Source organism: Crinia signifera, chromosome 4 (assembly GCF_055691185.1).
Source record: "Crinia signifera chromosome 4, ASM5569118v1, whole genome shotgun sequence".
Classification (NCBI taxonomy): Eukaryota; Metazoa; Chordata; class Amphibia; order Anura; family Myobatrachidae; genus Crinia; species Crinia signifera.
In genome coordinates this window covers 276,644,790-276,664,076 of record NC_139220.1, presented here as the reverse complement: position 1 = coordinate 276,664,076, position 19,287 = coordinate 276,644,790, and the positions used below count along the sequence as shown (strand labels likewise).

Here is a 19,287-nt window from a genome sequence, read left to right as displayed (position 1 = left end):
TGCAGCATCAACCCAGGAATTCTCTTCAGGACCGAATCCAAGCCACTCTACCAGATACTGAAGATGGGTATTGCGGCAACGTGAGTCGATAATGCGCCTCACCTCGAACTCTGTTTCTCTTTCCGAGCCAATCTTGGGCGGTTTAGGCACCTTCTTCTGATATAAGTTCAAACGCAAAGGTTTCAGAAGAGACACATGGAACGAATTTGATATTTTTAAGGAAGGAGGGAGCTGTAGTCTGTAGGCCACCGGATTAATCACCTGAGTGATCGGGTACGGCCCGATGAACCGAGGAGCCAGCTTCATGGACGGTAACCGAAGGCGTATATGGCGGGTAGACAGCCATACTCGATCTCCGACCTTCAACTTAGGGGCTGCTCTTCTTTTCCTGTCCGCCATCCTTTTATATCGAGCGGATGCTTTACGGAGAGCTGTATGGACGTCTGACCAGATCTTTGCAAACCGTTGTAGGGAAGAAGCAGCTGCAGGGACTTCGGACAATGATAGATCTGAGAACTCCGGAGATCGGGGATGCTTGCCAAAGACAGTGAAAAAGGGAGTGGTGCCGGAGGAAGAATGATAAGAATTGTTGTGCGCAAATTCTGCCCAAGGCAGAAGGTCTACCCAGTCGTCTTGAGAGGAAGAGACGAACAAACGAATAAAGGCCTCCAAGTCTTGGTTGACTCGTTCTGTCTGCCCGTTGGTTTGTGGGTGGAACGCAGTGGAGAACTTGAGCTTGACTTGAACAGCAGAACAGAGGGCCCTCCAAAACTTTGCGACGAACTGCACGCCACGGTCAGAAATAATCTCTTTGGGCAACCCATGGAGTTTGAAGATGGTGGAAATGAAGAGCTGAGCCAACACTGGAGCAGATGGAAGACCTTTCAATGGGAAGAAGTGCACCATCTTTGAAAAGCGGTCGACCACCACCCAAATTACTGTATGCCCTTTGGAGGGAGGAAGTTCGCAAATGAAGTCCATAGACAGGTGGGACCATGGTTCTGTTGGTATGGCTAGAGGTAGAAGAGGACCGACAGGAGCTGTTCTGGAGGACTTATGCTGAGCGCACTTTACACAGGAAGCGACAAAGGAGTTTACATCGCGACGGATGGTAGGCCACCAGTATGACCGCAACAGGAACATTAAGGTCTTCTGTGCCCCGGTATGCCCTGCGAAACGGGAAGCGTGTGCCCAGGACAGCACTCTCTTTCGGAGATTGAGAGGAACGAAGGTCTTGCCTGGTGGAGGTGAAGGCTGGACTGTTACTTGAGCAAAGACCAGAGGATCGAGGATGGGTCGAGGAGGAGTCTCAAGATCAGCGGAAGTCTCAAAAGAGCGTGAAAGGGCATCGGCCTTGGCATTCATCGTCCCGGGTCTGAATTTGATTTGAAAATCGAAGCGTTCGAAGAACATGGCCCAGCGGGCTTGACGAGCTGTAAGACATTGGGCCTGCTTGAGGAATGAAAGGTTCTTATGGTCGGAGTACACCGTAATTTTATGTCGTGCCCCCTCCAGGAGGTACCGCCACTCCTCCAACGCTGATTTGACTGCCAGTAACTCCTGCTCTCCAATGGGGTAATTCTTCTCCGCTGGAAGAAACTTCTTGGAAAAGAAGGCGCAGGGATGAAGCACCTGGTCCTCCCCTCTCTGCGACAAGATTGCCCCTACCCCCTCTGAGGATGCGTCCACCTCAAGAATAAAGGGTTTGTCGAGGTTTGGCTGGAGAAGGATTGGGGCGGAGACAAAAGCATCCTTTAGTTGTTGGAAGGCTTGAGAGGCTTCAGGTGACCACCGACTCGGATCAGAACCCTTACGGGTTAGAGCAGTAAGAGGTGCAGCAAGGGTGGAGAAGTTTCGGATGAAACGACGATAGTAATTTGAAAAGCCCAGGAACCTCTGGATGCCTTTGAGCGTGGTGGGCGCTGTCCAGTCTAAGATGGCTCTTACTTTCTCTGGATCCATCTCTATCCCAGTGCTGGAGAGGATGTGGCCAAGGAATGGAATGGAGGTGACCTCAAAGACGCACTTGTCTAACTTGCAGAACAATTTATTTTGGCGAAGGCGCCGCAAGACCTCAGCTACTGTTTGCCGATGGAGATGGAGGTTCGATGAGAAGATGAGAATGTCATCGAGATACACCACAATGGAATGATACAATAAGTCTCGAAATATGTCATTTACAAATTGTTGGAAGACGGCTGGAGCGTTGCAAAGACCAAAGGGCATCACCAGGTATTCATAGTGGCCGTCTCGGGTGTTGAACGCCGTCTTCCACTCATCTCCAGATCGTATACGGATCAAGTTGTACGCCCCTCTTAAATCCAGTTTAGTAAAGATGGAAGCCCCTCGGATTTTGTCGAATAATTCGGTGATCAGAGGCAAAGGATAGCGGTTCTTGATCGTGATATCGTTCAGACCCCTGTAGTCGATACACGGGCGGAGGGTTCCATCCTTTTTTTTCACAAAGAAAAACCCCGCTCCGGCTGGCGAAGTGGACGGGCGAATGAACCCCTTATCCAAGTTCTCTCGAATGTAGTCAGACATGACTTTGGTCTCTGGCAGAGACAAGGGGTAGATGCGGCCCCGCGGTGGGAACTTCCCAGGTATCAACTCTATTGGACAGTCCCAGGAACGATGAGGCGGCAGGGTATCGGCACCTCCTTTGCTGAAGACGTCAGAAAAAGAAAGATATGGTGTGGGTAACGACAAGGGTGGAACTGGTGAAGACGAAAGACTGGAACTTCCTACTTCTTGAGGATTAGTTTGATGGAGTGGAATGACACGAGGCATGCACGTAGTTAGGCAGTTCGTACCCCAGGCTGTGATCTCCATACTGGTCCAATCAATATGAGGGTTGTGCTTAGTAAGCCATGGTAGGCCCAGGACTACCTGGTGTGAGGACTGAGGAAGGACAAAAAATTCTAGAGTCTCTTGATGTAAGGCACCGACGAGAACTGTCACTGGATCGGTTTGAAGGGTGATTTGCCCGCTGCTGATGCGACTCCCATCTACTGCAGTGAGAGCCAACGGATGGGCCAAAGGTTGCACCGTCAAGGAATGTTGAAGAACGAAAGAGGAAGAAAGGAAGTTCCCGGCTGCTCCGGAATCTAGTAGAGCCTGGACCTTGATTTTTCCCTGAGGGCACACAAGAGTAACAGGAATGGTGGGCACAGTTGAAGAGGGAGATGAAAGCAGAACTCCTAACCTGGCCTCCCTCGGGGAGGTTAGGAGCGGTCGTTTCCCGGACGCAGTGGGCAGGAAGACAACAGATGAGCGGAAGAACCGCAGTACATGCAAAGATTCTCACGACGTCTACGGGATTTTTCTTCAAAGGAAAGCCGAGAGCGGTTGATCTGCATGGGTTCGTCTGGTGGTGTGGTTGTGGAGGACCCAGGTCTAGGGACAGGAACAGCGTTGGTGGTGAAACGAGGGCGGAAACGGTCGGAGCGATTTCTCTCTAGTTGACGCTCCTGCATCCGTAGATCTACTTTGTTGCACAAGGAGATGAGTTCAGCCAAAGTAGCAGGAGAGTCATGGGTAGTTAATTCGTCCTTGATACGACCTGCCAGCCCATTCCAGAAGGCGGAGACGAGAGCCTCTTCGTTCCACTTTAGTTCCGAAGCCAGAGTCTGGAACTGCACAGCATATTGTCCCACTGAGCGACTACCCTGGCGAATTCTCAGGATCTCAGTAGCGGCAGACGACACTCTGCCAGGTTCGTCGAAGATGTGACGGAAAGAGGTAATAAAAGCTTCATAGTCATTGAGCAGGGGATCAGCACGTTCCCAGAGAGGGGACACCCAGTCCAAAGCTGACCCTGCTAGGAGAGACACAATATAAGCCACCTTTGCCTTGGAAGTAGGGAAGTGAGAAGACTGTAAGGTGAAATGCACATCGCATTGGTTCAGAAACCCACGGCATCCTTTCGGAGAACCATCATATTTGCTGGGGGTTGGTAATTGCATGTGATGAGGAACTATTGGTCCAGGTGTAGGACCAGGGACTGGAACCTCTGGAGCTGGAGCCACCGAAACTGAGGGAGCCGCCTGGGGCGGAGCCAAGACCTGAAGGAATTGAGCCACTTGACGTTGGGTAGCCTCCACTTGCTCCAGACGAGCCATGATGCTGTGAAGTGCGTCCGCCATGGAAGCCTGTTCTTCACCCGACTCCATCGGGTCAGTACAAACTGTCACAACTGAAGGGCTGGATGAAGTCGTGTGGTGTGTAGCAACCGGAGACGGACCAGAGGAGGAAGGATTAAATCGTGCAGGTTTAATAATAGAATTCATAAATAGAACAATACACGCTTGAATACTTTGTTAAGTGGCAGTTAGCAGTAATAAGAATTGAGCCGGCACGGCACTTTGTTAAAGAAGAAAAAGTTCATTTAAACAATGACAGTTCAAGCACTGCGGACTGCAGGTTGGGGTCTTGGGAAATGAAGAAATCCGGAAAGAGAATGTACTTGATGGTAATGAGGGATCCTTGAAGACTGAAAGAAGATGGATGATGACAGAAGAATGGGAAGTTGCTTGGAAGCAGACACCTTGAAGAGCTTAGGCCAGGAAGCTCAGGGATGCAGGCAGAGACCAGGCTGTGGAGAGATCTGGCAGCGATGGGGTTAAGCTGAATCGAGACCAACACAGAGCACTGAAGCAAGGCACCAAGTCAGGAGAGGTGAGTCAGAGAGCCGGAGTCAGCTGGGAGCTGTGAACGCCTCTGGAGACTCTTTGTACTGACACTGAACAGGCCTAGGCAGATCCCCTATATCCCTAGAGGGCGGCTGCCATTGGCTGTCAGGTCAGTATGGGCGGAAACCTCAGACAAGGACCAATCTGCTATTTGCCCTTAATCAAGATGGCGACGCCGGCCTCCCGGCGCCCCTACAGCACATACCGCTACACTTGCTGGCGTCCCACGCTGCCTGCTGCCCACCAGACTGCCGCTGCCTGCTGCCGCTGACCTGGAGACCACTACACGCTAGCCGACGGCGGGCGCGAACGGGTGAGTAGTAAGCCCGCCGCACACCGCCGCGGCTGCGTGTGACACCGCGTGTCAACACCATATACAACTTCTACACATTATGCAACAAAATACTTACATTATACTTGCCCCTTACACATGATGGCAAAATGGAATGAGCCAAAATTCACATAATGCCACACGGATTGAGCCAAATGCATAAAATGCCATACGGATTGAGTCACAATTCACATAATGCCACATGGATTGAGCCAAAATTCACATAATGCCACACGGATTGTGAAAAAATTCACATAATGCAACACGGATTGAGCCAAAATTCCCATAATGCCACATGGATTGAGCCAAAAATCACATAATGCCACACGGATTGAGCCAAAATTCACATAATGCCCCATGGATTGAGCCAAAATTCACATAATGCCCTACGGATTGAGCCAAAATTCACATAATGCCCCACGGATTGAGCCAAAATTCACATAATGCCCCACGGATTGAGCCAAAATTCACATAATGCCACACGGATTGAGCCAGAATTCACATAATGCCACATAGATTAAGCCAAAATTCACAATACGCTTCATAAACAGGGACATTGTCCGCCCAAGGCGCCATAATGTCCATTACACGTTAAGTTACACGCCATTATGTCCATTATGTGTTATGCCAAACACCATAATGCCTATTAAAAATTATGCTACATAAGTGCTGCTTCTCTACATGCTCATTGCCAAGGGTTCCATGCTCATTGCCAGAGGTTCCATGCTCGTTGTCATGTGGGATTACATGCTCATTGCCAAGGGGGAATACATGCTCGTGGTAAATGGGGGACAGCAGAAGTGATAGCCACTGACAGTGGCAGAGCCTGGCTGTATTCAGAGGACTGCAGGTCCCAGCTATTTGAAATAATACCCCTTTCACACCAGAAAATGCATTCCCAGGTTGGCCCCTTTTACACCAGCCTAGTCCCTGCATTTTCTGGTGTGAGGGGGAGAGAAAACCACCCCTCCCCCCTTAAACCAGTTATCTCATTTAACCGCCTTTATCTTCGGAACCAACTGACCCATTTACATAAGACAAGTATTATATTGAAGAACTTTTGAGTGGGCTTTGAATGAACGTTTGGTTCCAGAGTAATCTGCCCTCAAAGAACATGAACAGCCATGAAATTACATTTAAAAAAATAAAAATCGGTTTACACGCAATATCTCTGGAACCGATTGACCGAGTTGGACCAGCCTGGTCTCATATTGAAGGCCCAGCGATTTGGAATTGAATGAAATCAACTACAAGCTTCTGTGATGCCAGGGCGGGAACTGGCAGCCGTCGGAACCGGGTGGGGGTCGGAAATGATGGGTCCCATATTATCCTATGGGGAAAAAAAATGTTACAGGTTTGCCAGGCGATATCTCCGGTTCCCGGGGGGCTAGAGACACGGGGCTGGGCTCGTTGGAAAGCCCTGGTCCTCAGCTACAAAATAAAAGACAGGGGGGGCACGTGCCCAGGTTCCCCCCCCCCTGAATCCGCCACTGCCACCAGACCCACCTCCCCCAGTGGCAAACGCAGGATTTTTAGAAGGTTTTTTTTTTTAAATATACACTGGATACTGTATGCAATACAGTATTAATATTTAACAGTACAAATGGTCTATAGTATAGGCTGTTTCAAACATTTAAATAACATAAGTGGTCAGGAAAAAGTTAAACATATAATAAAATACGGAGTATTTGGAGCTCCAACCGCGCACAGTCACCAAGGGGTGAAATAGTGTTTTCTCCTTTTTCAATTATATGCTTGCAGCCTTTTTTCCAGGGAGCCAGACCACGGTTCTCAGATGTCCCAATCAGATATGTGGAGAAGGAGGAAAATGGCGCAATCACGTCAGTAATAAAAAGATTTTACTTGGCATAATAAATAGATCACATACATGATAAAAAACAGCAAACAGCTGAGGCGTGGCTACCTTCACGGCATCATCGTGTACAGACCTTTCTGGTCTCTCCTGGTCCGAATATAGAGACGCCGACGGTGGGAAACTGAGTCCCGGTTTCTGCCGACTCCAGGCTATCTCTGAAGGATCGTTATTGATTGGGCAAGCTGTTTGCTGTTTTTTATCATGTATGTGATCTATTTATTATGCCAAGTAAAATCTTTTTATTACTGACGTGATTGCGCCATTTTCCTCCTTCTCCACATATATAATAAAATACATAAACATAATAGAACCAGTACTACACTTTTAAAGCCCATAATGGGATGCAGTCAAAATCTCGACAGGGTCAAAATCCTGAATGGGTCATAATACCGACAAGGACAAAATACCTACAAGGTCAAAATCCCGACATTTAAAATCCAGACAAGGACAAAATCCCGACATTTAAAATACAGACAAGGTCAAAATACCGACATATAGGATGTACAGGTGAAACAGTCAACATGACTTTCGGTCGACAGGTTGCGAGGTCGACATGAGTTTTTTCACTGTTTTTTGAACCGATATGTGCCGACAGGCGGTATTTCATGCCTACCATCCACTAGGGCGTGGTGGGAGAATAAAATAGTGTGCCGAGCGCAACGAGGCACCGTGCCCGAAGCATTGCGAGCGATGCGAGGGGCTGCGGTTCACTTCCAACTCTGTCCATGTCGACGGTGTCGACATTCGGGTAAAAAAACTGTGAAAAAACCCATGTCAACCTCACGACCGAAAGTCATGTTGACTGTTTCACCTGTACATGCTATATGTCGGTATTTTGACCATGTCGGGATTTTAAATGTCAGGATTTTGTCCTTGTCGGGATTTTAAATGTCGGGATTTTGACCTTGTCGGGATTTTGTCCTTGTCAGTATTATGGCCCATTCGAATTTTGACCCTGTCGGGATTTTGACCCTGTCGGGATTTCATACCGAATCCCCCATAATCTCCCACTTCATGGTAAGGCTCCTGTCATTTCCTCCTGGCAGCTGCTCTCTGGTACATTGTGATGTTTGAGGGCTCAGATCCACACATACAATAAATGTGGTAGAAGAAGCTGATACACTGGGCACATGCAGCAGCTCTGCTCTGTCCCTTACACTGCATGATGTGGTGGCAGCTCTATTGATCATATTATATACCAATGCTATTGTCATAATTTAAGGCACTTGCCAAGTGGAGGGGGATTTCCAGGCAACCAGAAATCTCCCCTGCGTTTAACTATCTACCCGCCCCCCCCCCATGCATATCAAAATGTGGTAAAAAACAGATAACAGGGTTTTTACCGCATTTTGCGTTAGATCATCCCGCCCTTCATCTGTTGAAATACTATGTGCTGCTGACTGACTGTCGATTGTTCTACCTCAACAGGCCAACGTACGTATAGACATACTTGCCGACTTTGGCATACTCCTTTCCGGGAGAAGCCCGGAGAGGAGTGAAAGGGGGCGGGTAGAGGCTTCATTTTGGGGGCGGGGAACGGGTGATGTCATCAAGCCCCGGCCCCATGACGGGCTGAAGCCTCAATTTGCGGGTCCGTGGGTGGGTGGAGGGGCTAAAAATGACGCAAAATGCGTCATTTAGCCCCGCCCCCTCCCCGCGGACCCGCGAAAGTCATAGTTTTTAGACCGCGGGGAGAGGGGGAGCCGGGGATGTAGGGAAATGCGGGAGACTTGCCCCCCTTACCGGGGGACCCGATTTGCGGGACCCTCCCGGCCATTCCGGGAGGGTAGGCAAGTATGCGTATAGATGACCAGCAGATTAGGAATATCAAAATAGCACTGAAGCCCTAGACAAGCACGTCCTTATATACAACATCAGGCTGTGCATAGAAGACTGGCCAGATCAATGCCCTGTGGTTTATACCCTATGCAACACTTGCCACAAGCAATATAATAATGCTGCCAATATCAGGCAATATGTCTGACATGTCATTGTATGTACCGCAAACATCCGTGGTGCCAGATAATCCAAACAAACCAGATAAGATCCTTATTGGGTTTGTCTGTCTCTGCTATTATGCTGTTTGTGCAATTTCATCCAGCCTGATAATGCACAAGATGAGCTGGATGTTCCTACGCAGCAACATGATATCCTGCACAGGAAGAATCTCTCCAACAAACAATGTGCCATTTGTTTTCTCTTCTCCAGGTAATTATTAAGGAGCTGAGTACAAGTGCCAGCTGTCATTGCGTGTACAGACCTGAATGTGTGCATTGGATCCAGTGCTTGTACACATATATGTGACCGATCCATGCGTTATATGCACAGGCCATAGTTGCACCAACACCCCAGAACTGTACAGTACATAGCTTACATCGCAGAGTACTTGTTTCCTAGCACGGCCACAATCTTAAGTAATCGCGTCCCTTACTTAAGGGACACGATTACCCCCGATGGACCCGATTTCTTTTGAAATCAGGTCCATTTTGCCGGCTAGGAGACAATATCGGGGGCATCGCGTCGGTCGGGACCATTAACATTGGTCCCGACGCGACCGACGCGATGCCCCCGATATTTCCATAGGCTTCAATGTTAAAAAATATTTTAACATTGAAATCTTGTCGGGAAAGGTAAAATATCGGGGGCATCGCGTCGGTCGGGACCATTAACATTGGTCCCGACGCGATGCGACGCGATGCACCCGATTTTTGCATAGGCTTCAATGTTAAAATATTTTTTAACATTGAAATGCTGTAAAAATGTGAAAAAATGTGAAATGGGCCAATATGACCCATTTCACATTATAGATGTCCCCGTCGTCACCCCACGATAGACGCCAACCCGAAGCGTGGCGAGCGCAGCGAGCCCGCGAGGGGCGGCGGTACGCGTCCTCCGACCTTTTCATGCCCTACTATCCACGTCGGCGTGGAGTGAGAATAGAATAGTGTGGCGAGCGCAGCGAGCCACCGAGCCCGAAGCGTGGCGAGCGCAGCGAGCCCCGCGAGGGGACGCGGATACCTTCACAGTTATACGCGTCCCCTTGCGGGCTTCACAGGTGTCCGTGGCGACGCGGACACCTGTGAAGCCCGCAAAGGGACGCGTTTACCTGGGAAGGTATCCGCGTCCCCTCGCGGGGCTCGCTGCGCTCGCCACGCTTCGGGCTCGGTGGCTCGCTGCGCTCGCCACACTATTCTATTCTCACTCCACGCCGACGTGGATAGTAGGGCATGAAAAGGTCGGAGGACGCGTACCGCCGCCCCGCGCGGGCTCGCTGCGCTCGCCACGCTTCGGGTTGGCGTCTATCGTGGGCTGGGGTTAACGCGCTTAAATTTGGGGGGGTTGGGAATTTTTTTCATTGAATCCAATGTAAAATTGGGTCCCAGGGACCCAATTTACATTGGATTCAATGAAAAAAATCGGGTCAAAAATCGGTCGGTCGCGTCGATCGCATCGCATGCGACCAAATCGCATGCGATGCGATCGACCCGATTTTTCCGACACGACCACCCCGATCTGAATCGGTGTGGCCGTGCTAGGAAACAAGTACCCATCGCAGCTATGCCCAAAGGCGTAACTACCATAGGTGCAAGGGGTGCAGCTGCTATGGGGCCCAGAGCTGAAGGGGGCCCATCTTTACTGTCTAAGTAATATGTTTTACACACATTTATCACCATCAGTTGCTAAATAGGGGGCCCTTTAAAACCTTTGCTATGGGGCCTATGCATATCTAGTTACGCCCCTGGCTATGCCCCTTCAGTTGGCATCCATAGTTACATGGTTAGATCTAGATCCAAGATGGAGAAAGACCTCTGATGTCACAGGAGAAGTAATGTCAAAACATTGCAGCCCAAATGGGCCTTTGTGGGTTCTAGATATGGTGCAGACTGTGGGCTTCCTGTTATGCAGACTAGTATAGAGAGACATACACTAAGCCCCCTCACTTGTCCCAGCCTTATTTGTGTATTTGGAAACCAGAAGCTGTCTATAACTATGGCTCCTTACAGTATCTTCATCTGGTGACCTTATTTACTGATCCAGCCTCCAGCTCTCCCTCTGCACTGGCTACACCCGTGTCTAGTCCTTTTCCCCTTCTCTCCCTTCTCTACTACCTCATGTGTCCATCTGCAGCTATGCTGTCACCACAAAGATGGCCCAATGCTACTGAAATCTTAATGTGTCCAACAACAACTAGCTTTTCATCTTCCTTCCTGAAATATTACTAGACCACGCCCTTTTCTTATACAAGATGCTTCCAAATCATTATCTTAGCCAACACCCATACTTTGCTTGCCCATAACCAGAAATCACTGGGAAAATGGCATCCACAGGGGTAGACTCTGGCAGTAGACTCTGACATAATGCTAGAGTCTATTCGGTCCCAGAGAGGAGGGAGCCCACAACGAAGGCTGCAAATGGGTCCAATCCCAAACTTCATGTGAAGTACACAGTGTTAAGCCCTGTACACACTAGACGATGGGCTCTACCACCGATATAATTAATGATGATGCCTGGGGGGGGATGATATATAGCGCACACACACTAAACAATATTGTTAACAAAATCGTTCAGTGCCGTCACCACGCCCCGATGCTGGCATGCCTCGTTGTTAATACTTAATTATTATTATTAGGTAATCTTATGTGGGGGCCTAAGGCTGCCCCATTGTTAATTTGGCCTTGATTGCATTAACTGATGTAGTTACCCGTTCATTCACAACAGATGATCTCCACTTGCCAACAATGCAATTAGTAATATTACAGTACTCCACATAAAATGCTACAAAGATTGACACTGGGGTTTGTGTTACCGTATCGGCATGGAGGGACCGGAGGCAGGTAGGACCTGTGGGAAGATGCAGGCATACAATATGTGAGGCATTGGACAGGCAATAGGGTGCATGTCATTGTAATAGCAAATACTCACTGTCTTCTGTTGTTTCCATGCATATCCTGAATTAAAAAAGAGAAAGAGAATATTGATCACAAAAATATACTATGCAACTGTGGAAACAAAATAACAAAATGCATTTAATATAGGTTTCAAAAACAAAAACAGGTTTATAGGGATGAACAAATATTCAGTATAAAACCTACATACTGGCATGAATAGTAGAGAGCCAATTCAGAGGCACTGATGGTGGACCGTATTCTAGTCTATGCGCACCGTTTCAAATTTGCAACAGTGAGTGATGTTTCCTAACTGCGCATGTGCATGGTGCGAGTGGACACGGCGAACTAAGTGTTCGCCCTGTGCGCTCGCAAAGACCAGTGCAAGCAGGGGGCATGGGGCGGTGGCGGGTAGTCACGTACATGGGAACGTCCAGCGTTTCATGGGTGTTCCAATGAAAATGCTGGGTGTTCCCATGATGATGACCCAGTGATGCGGGTGCCGGGGGGCGGGCAGCTGACATCACTGGATGTCAGCTGCCCGCCATGTTCCCCTCCAGAACACGCTCAAAGCTAAGACACCTTAGAGTGTCTTAGTTTTGCGTGTATCTTCCATATCATTCGATGGTCGGCAACCATCTAATGATGTGGGTTTGGCCCGTAGGCTGTGAATGGATGTTTATGCAAAACAAACCAAAAACAATATTGCAGGTTGGCAATTAGCTGCAAATCCATTCGCAGCTCAATCACCATCTCATGATTTCCCCATGTGTGGAGTCTGTGCATAGCCCAGGACAGAGGCAGATTGGCCCACCGGGAAACCGGGTCGTTTCCCGGTGGGCCGGACCAGATTTCACTCTGGTTGGGCCGCTTACCTGGGTTAGAAGCGGCCGCAGCCCAGCCTGGTCACAAACGGCAGCATTGCCCAAAACAAATATGGCCGCCGCATATATGCATATATTAAATGCACATATGCGGTGGCCATATTTGTTTTTCGGCAATGCTGCACTGTGTGAGCAGCATAGCCTAAAAGCGCGGCGGTGGTGAGTAGTGTCCACACCCCCACCAACCCCCCCCCCCCAACAGGGAGTTATGTGGCTGGAGCGGGACTGTTTAGTTAATAGTCTGGCGGCTGCATTTTGTACCACCTGCAGCGGTGCTATTCTTTTGCTGGAAGACCCAGGTAGAGAGCATTGCAGTAGTCTAGTCGTGATGATATAAATGCATGTATGACTTTAGGCAGGTCTTCTGAGGGAATTAAGTGCTTGATTCTGGCTATGTTTCTCAGATGAACTGAAAGGATATGCCTTGGACTCTTTCGCAAGCTACTACCCAATACAGATGAAAAAGACCTGCTGATTGACCGCATTCACCGACTCCCTAAGTCTCGTACAGTCCCATCTGCGTTGCCCAGAGACACACCCTCCTAAGGGTACATTTCTTCACAACCAAAGAAAGAATCCTTAGGGCAGCAAGAACCGCAGGAGATTCGGATTTATTGGGAGGCCTTCAGATTTTCCCTGATTTCTCTGCTCTGACCATCACCAAGAGGAGATCATTTGCACCAATAACGACGGCTCTACACTCCCAAGATATACCCTACCGCAGGGGATTTCCAGTGAAACTCATTGTCACCTACAAAGACAGCATCTATACCATTTCACCTCTAGAAGCTTGGGTAAAATTGTTGCTGGACTGGGATATCTCAGTTACAGCCGCTCCGGATGCTAAACGAAAATCAGCCCCCCGAACAGAGTGGGAAGCCACATGACAATTCACTGGATAACTTCATTTCTGGGTTCCAGCCTCTGCCTAGATCAAGGACTAAAGTCCTTTACCTCTAGAAGCTCGGCTGAGTATAACTTTACCTTTATTGTTGTTACTGTTTGCTTTTCGTTACTACTGAGTAATATTTATATTACATGATTCTTATTGTCTTCCTTGACACATAACTGCATTGTTGACATGTATAGACTGATTTTAGTCCTGTCTTGTCCTATTATGCTGTCTGTATTCATTGTTTGTTTGTTCGTTGCTTTCGCTCCCTATATGTAGTGGGTGTGGTATAGGGGTCCAACAGTCGGGATCCTGACAGTCATTATCCCGACTTCGGGATCCCGACTGGCCGGACCCATACAGCATGGTGAGCGCAACTAAGCCCCTTGCGGGCTCGCTGCAGGCACGGTGGCTCGCTACGTTTGCCACCTATTCTATTCTCCCTCTATGGGGGTCGTGGACCCCCCACGAGAGAAAATAGCAGGTGGCCGTCGGGAACCCAGCTGTCTGTGTTTTGACAGTCGGGATCCCGACGTTGGGTGAATGCCTGTTGGGATCCCAACTGTCTGGACCCCGTTCGGCACCCATATGTAGTTACGTGCCTTTTGGCAATGGGTTACATATACGTACACTGAGAATGGTTTCATGTTCTCTTTTGATCATGGCAATTAGCTGCAAATCCATTCGCAGCTCACTCACCATCTCATGATTTCCCCATGTGTGGAGTCTGTGCATAGCCCAGGACAGAGGCAGATTGGCCCACCGGGAAACCCGGCCGTTTCCCGGTGGGCCGGACCAGATTTCACTCTGGCTGGGCCGCTTACCTGGGTTAGAAGCGGCCGCAGCCCAGCCTGGTCACAAACGGCAGCATTGCCCAAAACAAATATGCCTGCCGCATATATGCATATATTAAATGCACATATGCGGTGGCCATATTTGTTTTGGGCAATGCTGCACTGTGTGAGCAGCATAGCCTAAAAGCGCGGCGGTGGTGAGTAGTGTCCGCACCCCCGCCAACCCCCCCTGCTGTAGCTACAGGGAGTTATGTGGCTGGAGCGGGACTGTTTAGTTAATAGTCTGGCGGCTGCATTTTGTACCACCTGCAAGCGGTGCAATGCTTTTGCTGGAAGACCCAGGTAGAGAGCATTGTAGTAGTCTAGTCGTGATGATATAAATGCATGTATGACTTTAGGCAGGTCTTCTGAGGGAATAAAGTGCTTGATTCTGGCTATGTTTCTCAGATAAACTGAAAGGATATGCCTTGGACTCTTTCGCAAGCTACTACCCAATACAGATGAAAAAGACCTGCTGATTGACCGCATTCACCGACTCCCTAAGCCTCGTACAGTCCCATCGGCATTGCCCAGAGACACACCCTCCTAAGGGTACATTTCTTCACAACCAAAGAAAGAATCCTTAGGGCAGCAAGAACCGCAGGAGATTCGGATTTATTGGGAGGCCTTCAGATTTTCCCTGATTTCTCTGCTCTGACCATCACCAAGAGGAGATCATTTGCACCAATAACGACGGCTCTACACTCCCAAGATATACCCTACCGCAGGGGATTTCCAGTGAAACTCATTGTCACCTACAAAGACAGCATCTATACCATTTCACCTCTAGAAGCTTGGGTAAAATTGTTGCTGGACTGGGATATCTCAGTTACAGCCGCTCCGGATGCTAAACGAAAATCAGCCCCCCGAACAGAGTGGGAAGCCACATGAAAATTCACTGGATAACTTCATTTCTGGGTTCCAGCCTCTGCCTAGATCAAGGACTAAAGTCCTTTACCTCTATAAGCTCGGCTAAGTATAACTTTACCTTTATTGTTGTTACTGTTTGCTTTTCGTTACTACTGAGTAATATTTATATTACATGATTCTTATTGTCTTCCTTGACACATAACTGCATTGTTGACATGTATAGACTGATTTTAGTCCTGTCTTGTCCTATTATGCTGTCTGTATTCATTGTTTGTTTGTTCGTTGCTTTCTCTCCCTATATGTAGTGGGTGTGGTCCAACAGTCGGGATCCTGACAGTCATTATCCCGACGTCGGGATCCCGACTGGCCGGACCCATACAGCATGGTGAGCGCAACTAAGCCCCTTGCGGGCTCGCTGCGCTCGCCACGCTGCAGGCACGGTGGCTCGCCACCTATTCTATTCTCCCTCTATGGGGGTCGTGGACCCCCCACGAGAGAAAATAGCAGGTGGTCGTCGGGAACCCAGCTGTCTGTTTTTTGACAGTCGGGATCCCGACGTTGGGTGAATGCCTGTTGGGATCCCAACTGTCGGGACCCCGTCCAGCACCCATAAGTAGTTACGTGCCTTTTGGCAATGGGTTACATATACGTACACTGAGAATGGTTTCATGTTCTCTTTTGATCGTTAATAAGAAACTATGCATGGGTGGAGGCCCAAGGCCGCCAACCCCCTTATGCCCCTTAGTATACTACTGCAAGTTTTGCTTCTCCCTGCAGTAGTTATGCAGACCCGATACACTGAGTCATTTTGGTTTTTCCTTTCCTATGTTTTTTTCTTTCTTTTTTTCCTGCCTTTGTTTATGTCTGCCTCTGGTCCACGGGGTCGCTATGGCTTCAGAATACTCCAGCACCTGATGTTTTATTTATATGCAAGTTGATATGTAAGTCAATATTATTCCTGACATACCTCGGTTTCTCTCAATGAATGTTAAGGGGTTGAACGCCCCGAATAAGCGTAGACTAGCATTGTCCTTTTTTGCCAAACACTGTGCAGATGTAATTGCTCTGCAGGAAACACATTTCTCTTCTGTGAACCCCCACTGTACAAAGATAAACACTACCCCCTAAAGTATTATGCAAATGGCCCCTTTAAACGTAATGGGACAGCATTCCTTTTTAGTAAACATGTCTCCTTTACCCTCCATAAACAAATTGCTGACAAGGCTGGTCGATCCTTAGTGCTGACTGGTATGTTGGACACTTTGGTTACATTGGTATCTGTATATGCACCAACCACGAACCAAGTACCATTCTTCACAAGTTGTGCACATTGATACGTGCCTCTGCTAAGGGTCCGCTAATTATGATGGGCGAATTTAACCTAGCTCTCAATCCATCCCTTGACAAATCCCGTAGCCCTAAATCCTTAGGCAAGCCCACCCTTAACGGTCCATCGTCTGCCTTTACTAATCTGCTGTCTGAATTTGATATGTACGACATATGGAGAACACACAACCCGACTAGCTGGGAATATACATATTACTCCCCGGTTCATAACACCTATTCTAGGATAGACTTGGTGTTGGGGGACAAATGGACGCTCCAACACACCAAAAAAATGGACATCCTCCCCATAACGTGGTCCAATCACGCCCCTATCCTTTGGCTCTGGCAGATTGACTATCGCAACTTGCCTCCACTGTCCTTGGTGTCTGTCTCCCCATCTCCTGTCCAACCCCCTATCTAAAAAAATGATCTCCGACAGTCTCACCAATTACTTAACCATCAATTCCCCCCAAGATACCTCACTTTCTAACCATTGGTGTGCCCTTAAGGCAGTCACCCACGGAGCCGCCATCCAAGCACGAGCTATTCTTAAGAAACAGTCCATTGCCCACCAAGATGACTTAGAAGCTAAAATCTAAAAAAAAATAGATGTAAAAAATAGAGTATCGCCATCCCTGTCTCTACGTAAGGAACTCTCTGAAACACGCAGCTAACTTCAAAAATTACTATTAGCTAAGAGACTATCAACTTTAAATAGGCTAGGACAGAGATTTAACCTTTTTGGTAAAAGTAAAATGTTAGCCTGCAAGCTACGGAGTCAACAAGCCAAAAATAGGATAACTCATATCTTCTCTTCATCCAATGTTAAATTGTTAAATCCCAAAGACATATCTAATCAGTTTGCTACCGACTACTCAAGTCTATATAATTTATTGCAAGACTTTACAATACCTCAGCCGTCCTCTGCTTCGATTAACTCCTTTTTAGACTCTGTAAATTTGCCCTCATTGTCCGCAGACCAATTATCCAACCTTAATGCCCTCTGGACCCCTGGTGATGTAGAACTAGCTGTTAAATCCTTGCCTAAGGGTAAAGCTCCTGGGCCCGATGGTTTTATTAATGATTTCTATGCCCAATATTAACAACAGTTAACCCCCCCTCCTGACTAACTTATATAACACTGTTACTTAAATATACAGGGGGTGGTGGAGCGCTAATACAGAAAAATATGACCAATTGGGTATTACAAGTTATTTTATTACTGATAAAAGAGATTTTGTGATGTCTCACATATAAAAGCAATTGCATGAAATTAATAATATTAACGTCAGGCAGGGTGCTACAGCTCTGACTTTTTGGGACTCCAGACAGAGACTATCCTCACTTGGACCAACTCTCCTTCATTTCCCCCCCTCCCAAGCTTTCCACCTGGGACATCCAAACTGGACAATACAAAGGGACACCACCACCTGAAGATCACCGGAGCCCTCTAACAAAGGACTGAGACCAGTATCCCCACAAATTCAGGATCAGGCTCTACTTTTTCCGGTCAGGTTTATGGACACCCGCCAATCCAGTTCTCCCCAAAACCATCTGGGAGCGTATACATATTTCCATCTGGGAGAGTAACCTCAGGAACAAGTGAGAAAACTGTCTATTGTGCATATTTGTATCCCAATTTATGAAATATATCAGGCTGTACACCAGTGATTACTATTAATGTTATTAATTTCATGCAATTGCTTTTATATGTGAGACATCACAAAATCTCTTTTATCAGTAATAAAATAACTTGTAATACCCAATTGGTCATATTTTTCTGTATTAGCGCTCCACCACCCCCTGTATATTTAAGTTTCTTTCTCTTTTTTGGGGGGTTGACCTCCCCACGGTGGTAGCAGCTCGCCAAATCACTCACCTTAAAGCGTCTGTCACATTATTCCACCTAAGTGGCATAATAGTTACTAGTAACACTGGGGGTTATTCTAGTTCACTCTTTCTGACAAAATCCTTCTTAGATGGACAAAACCATGTGCAGTGCAGGTGGGGCAGATGTTACTTGTGCAGAGAGAATTAGATTTGGGTGGGGTTTTACTTCAAAGTGAGATCTATATTGCAGTGTAAAAATAAAGCAGCCAGTATTTACCCTGCACAGAAAAAAAATAACTCACCCAAATCTAATTCTCTATGCACATTTTACATCTGCCCCCTGCAGTGCACATGGTTTTGTCCATCTAAGAAGGATTTTGTCAGAAAGAGTGAACTCGAATAAGGCCCACTGTTACTTCACTGGGTTCCTTTCCTAGAGAGATGTTGGAGGCTCAAATAGTCACGCTCCCTAAGCCGGGTAAGGACCCGGCTTACTGTCAAAAATATAGACCTATCGCTTTACTGAATAGTGACGTAAAGATCTATGCAAAAATGATAGCACACGTATTAATTCCTTCCTGCCGTTGCTGATACACCCGTATCAGGCTGGATTTGTCCCTGGTAGACAGGCCTCTGACAATACGCGCAGAGTATTTGATTTGATAGATTCTCTTCCACCTGATGGAGGCCTCCTCCTGCTATCCTTGGATGCGAAGAAGGCCTTTGATCACCAAAGCTGGATGTACATGCGCGATGTGCTCACTAATGCCCCTTTCAGACCGCACTTTAAAAACGGTATATTGCCGTTTTTTTACCGTTTTAAAACGGTAATGTGTGCGGTCTGAAAGGTGCAGGACCACTTAACCGG

The 19,287-nt window shown here is 47.8% G+C and overlaps 1 protein-coding gene across 1 annotated transcript in view; it reads right to left on the bottom strand.

The window, feature by feature from the left end:
- SH2D6 (SH2 domain containing 6) overlaps positions 1-19,287 on the bottom strand; it is a 63,365-nt gene that overhangs the window by 39,074 nt on the left and 5,004 nt on the right. Inside the window, exons 2-3 of the mRNA XM_083179809.1 lie at positions 11,822-11,847; positions 11,706-11,740 (exon numbers count right to left, since the gene is read on the bottom strand). Of these exons, the coding sequence (XP_083035935.1) occupies positions 11,706-11,740; positions 11,822-11,844 (58 nt within the window). The 5' untranslated portion in view covers positions 11,845-11,847. The remainder of the gene's footprint in view (positions 1-11,705; positions 11,741-11,821; positions 11,848-19,287) is intronic.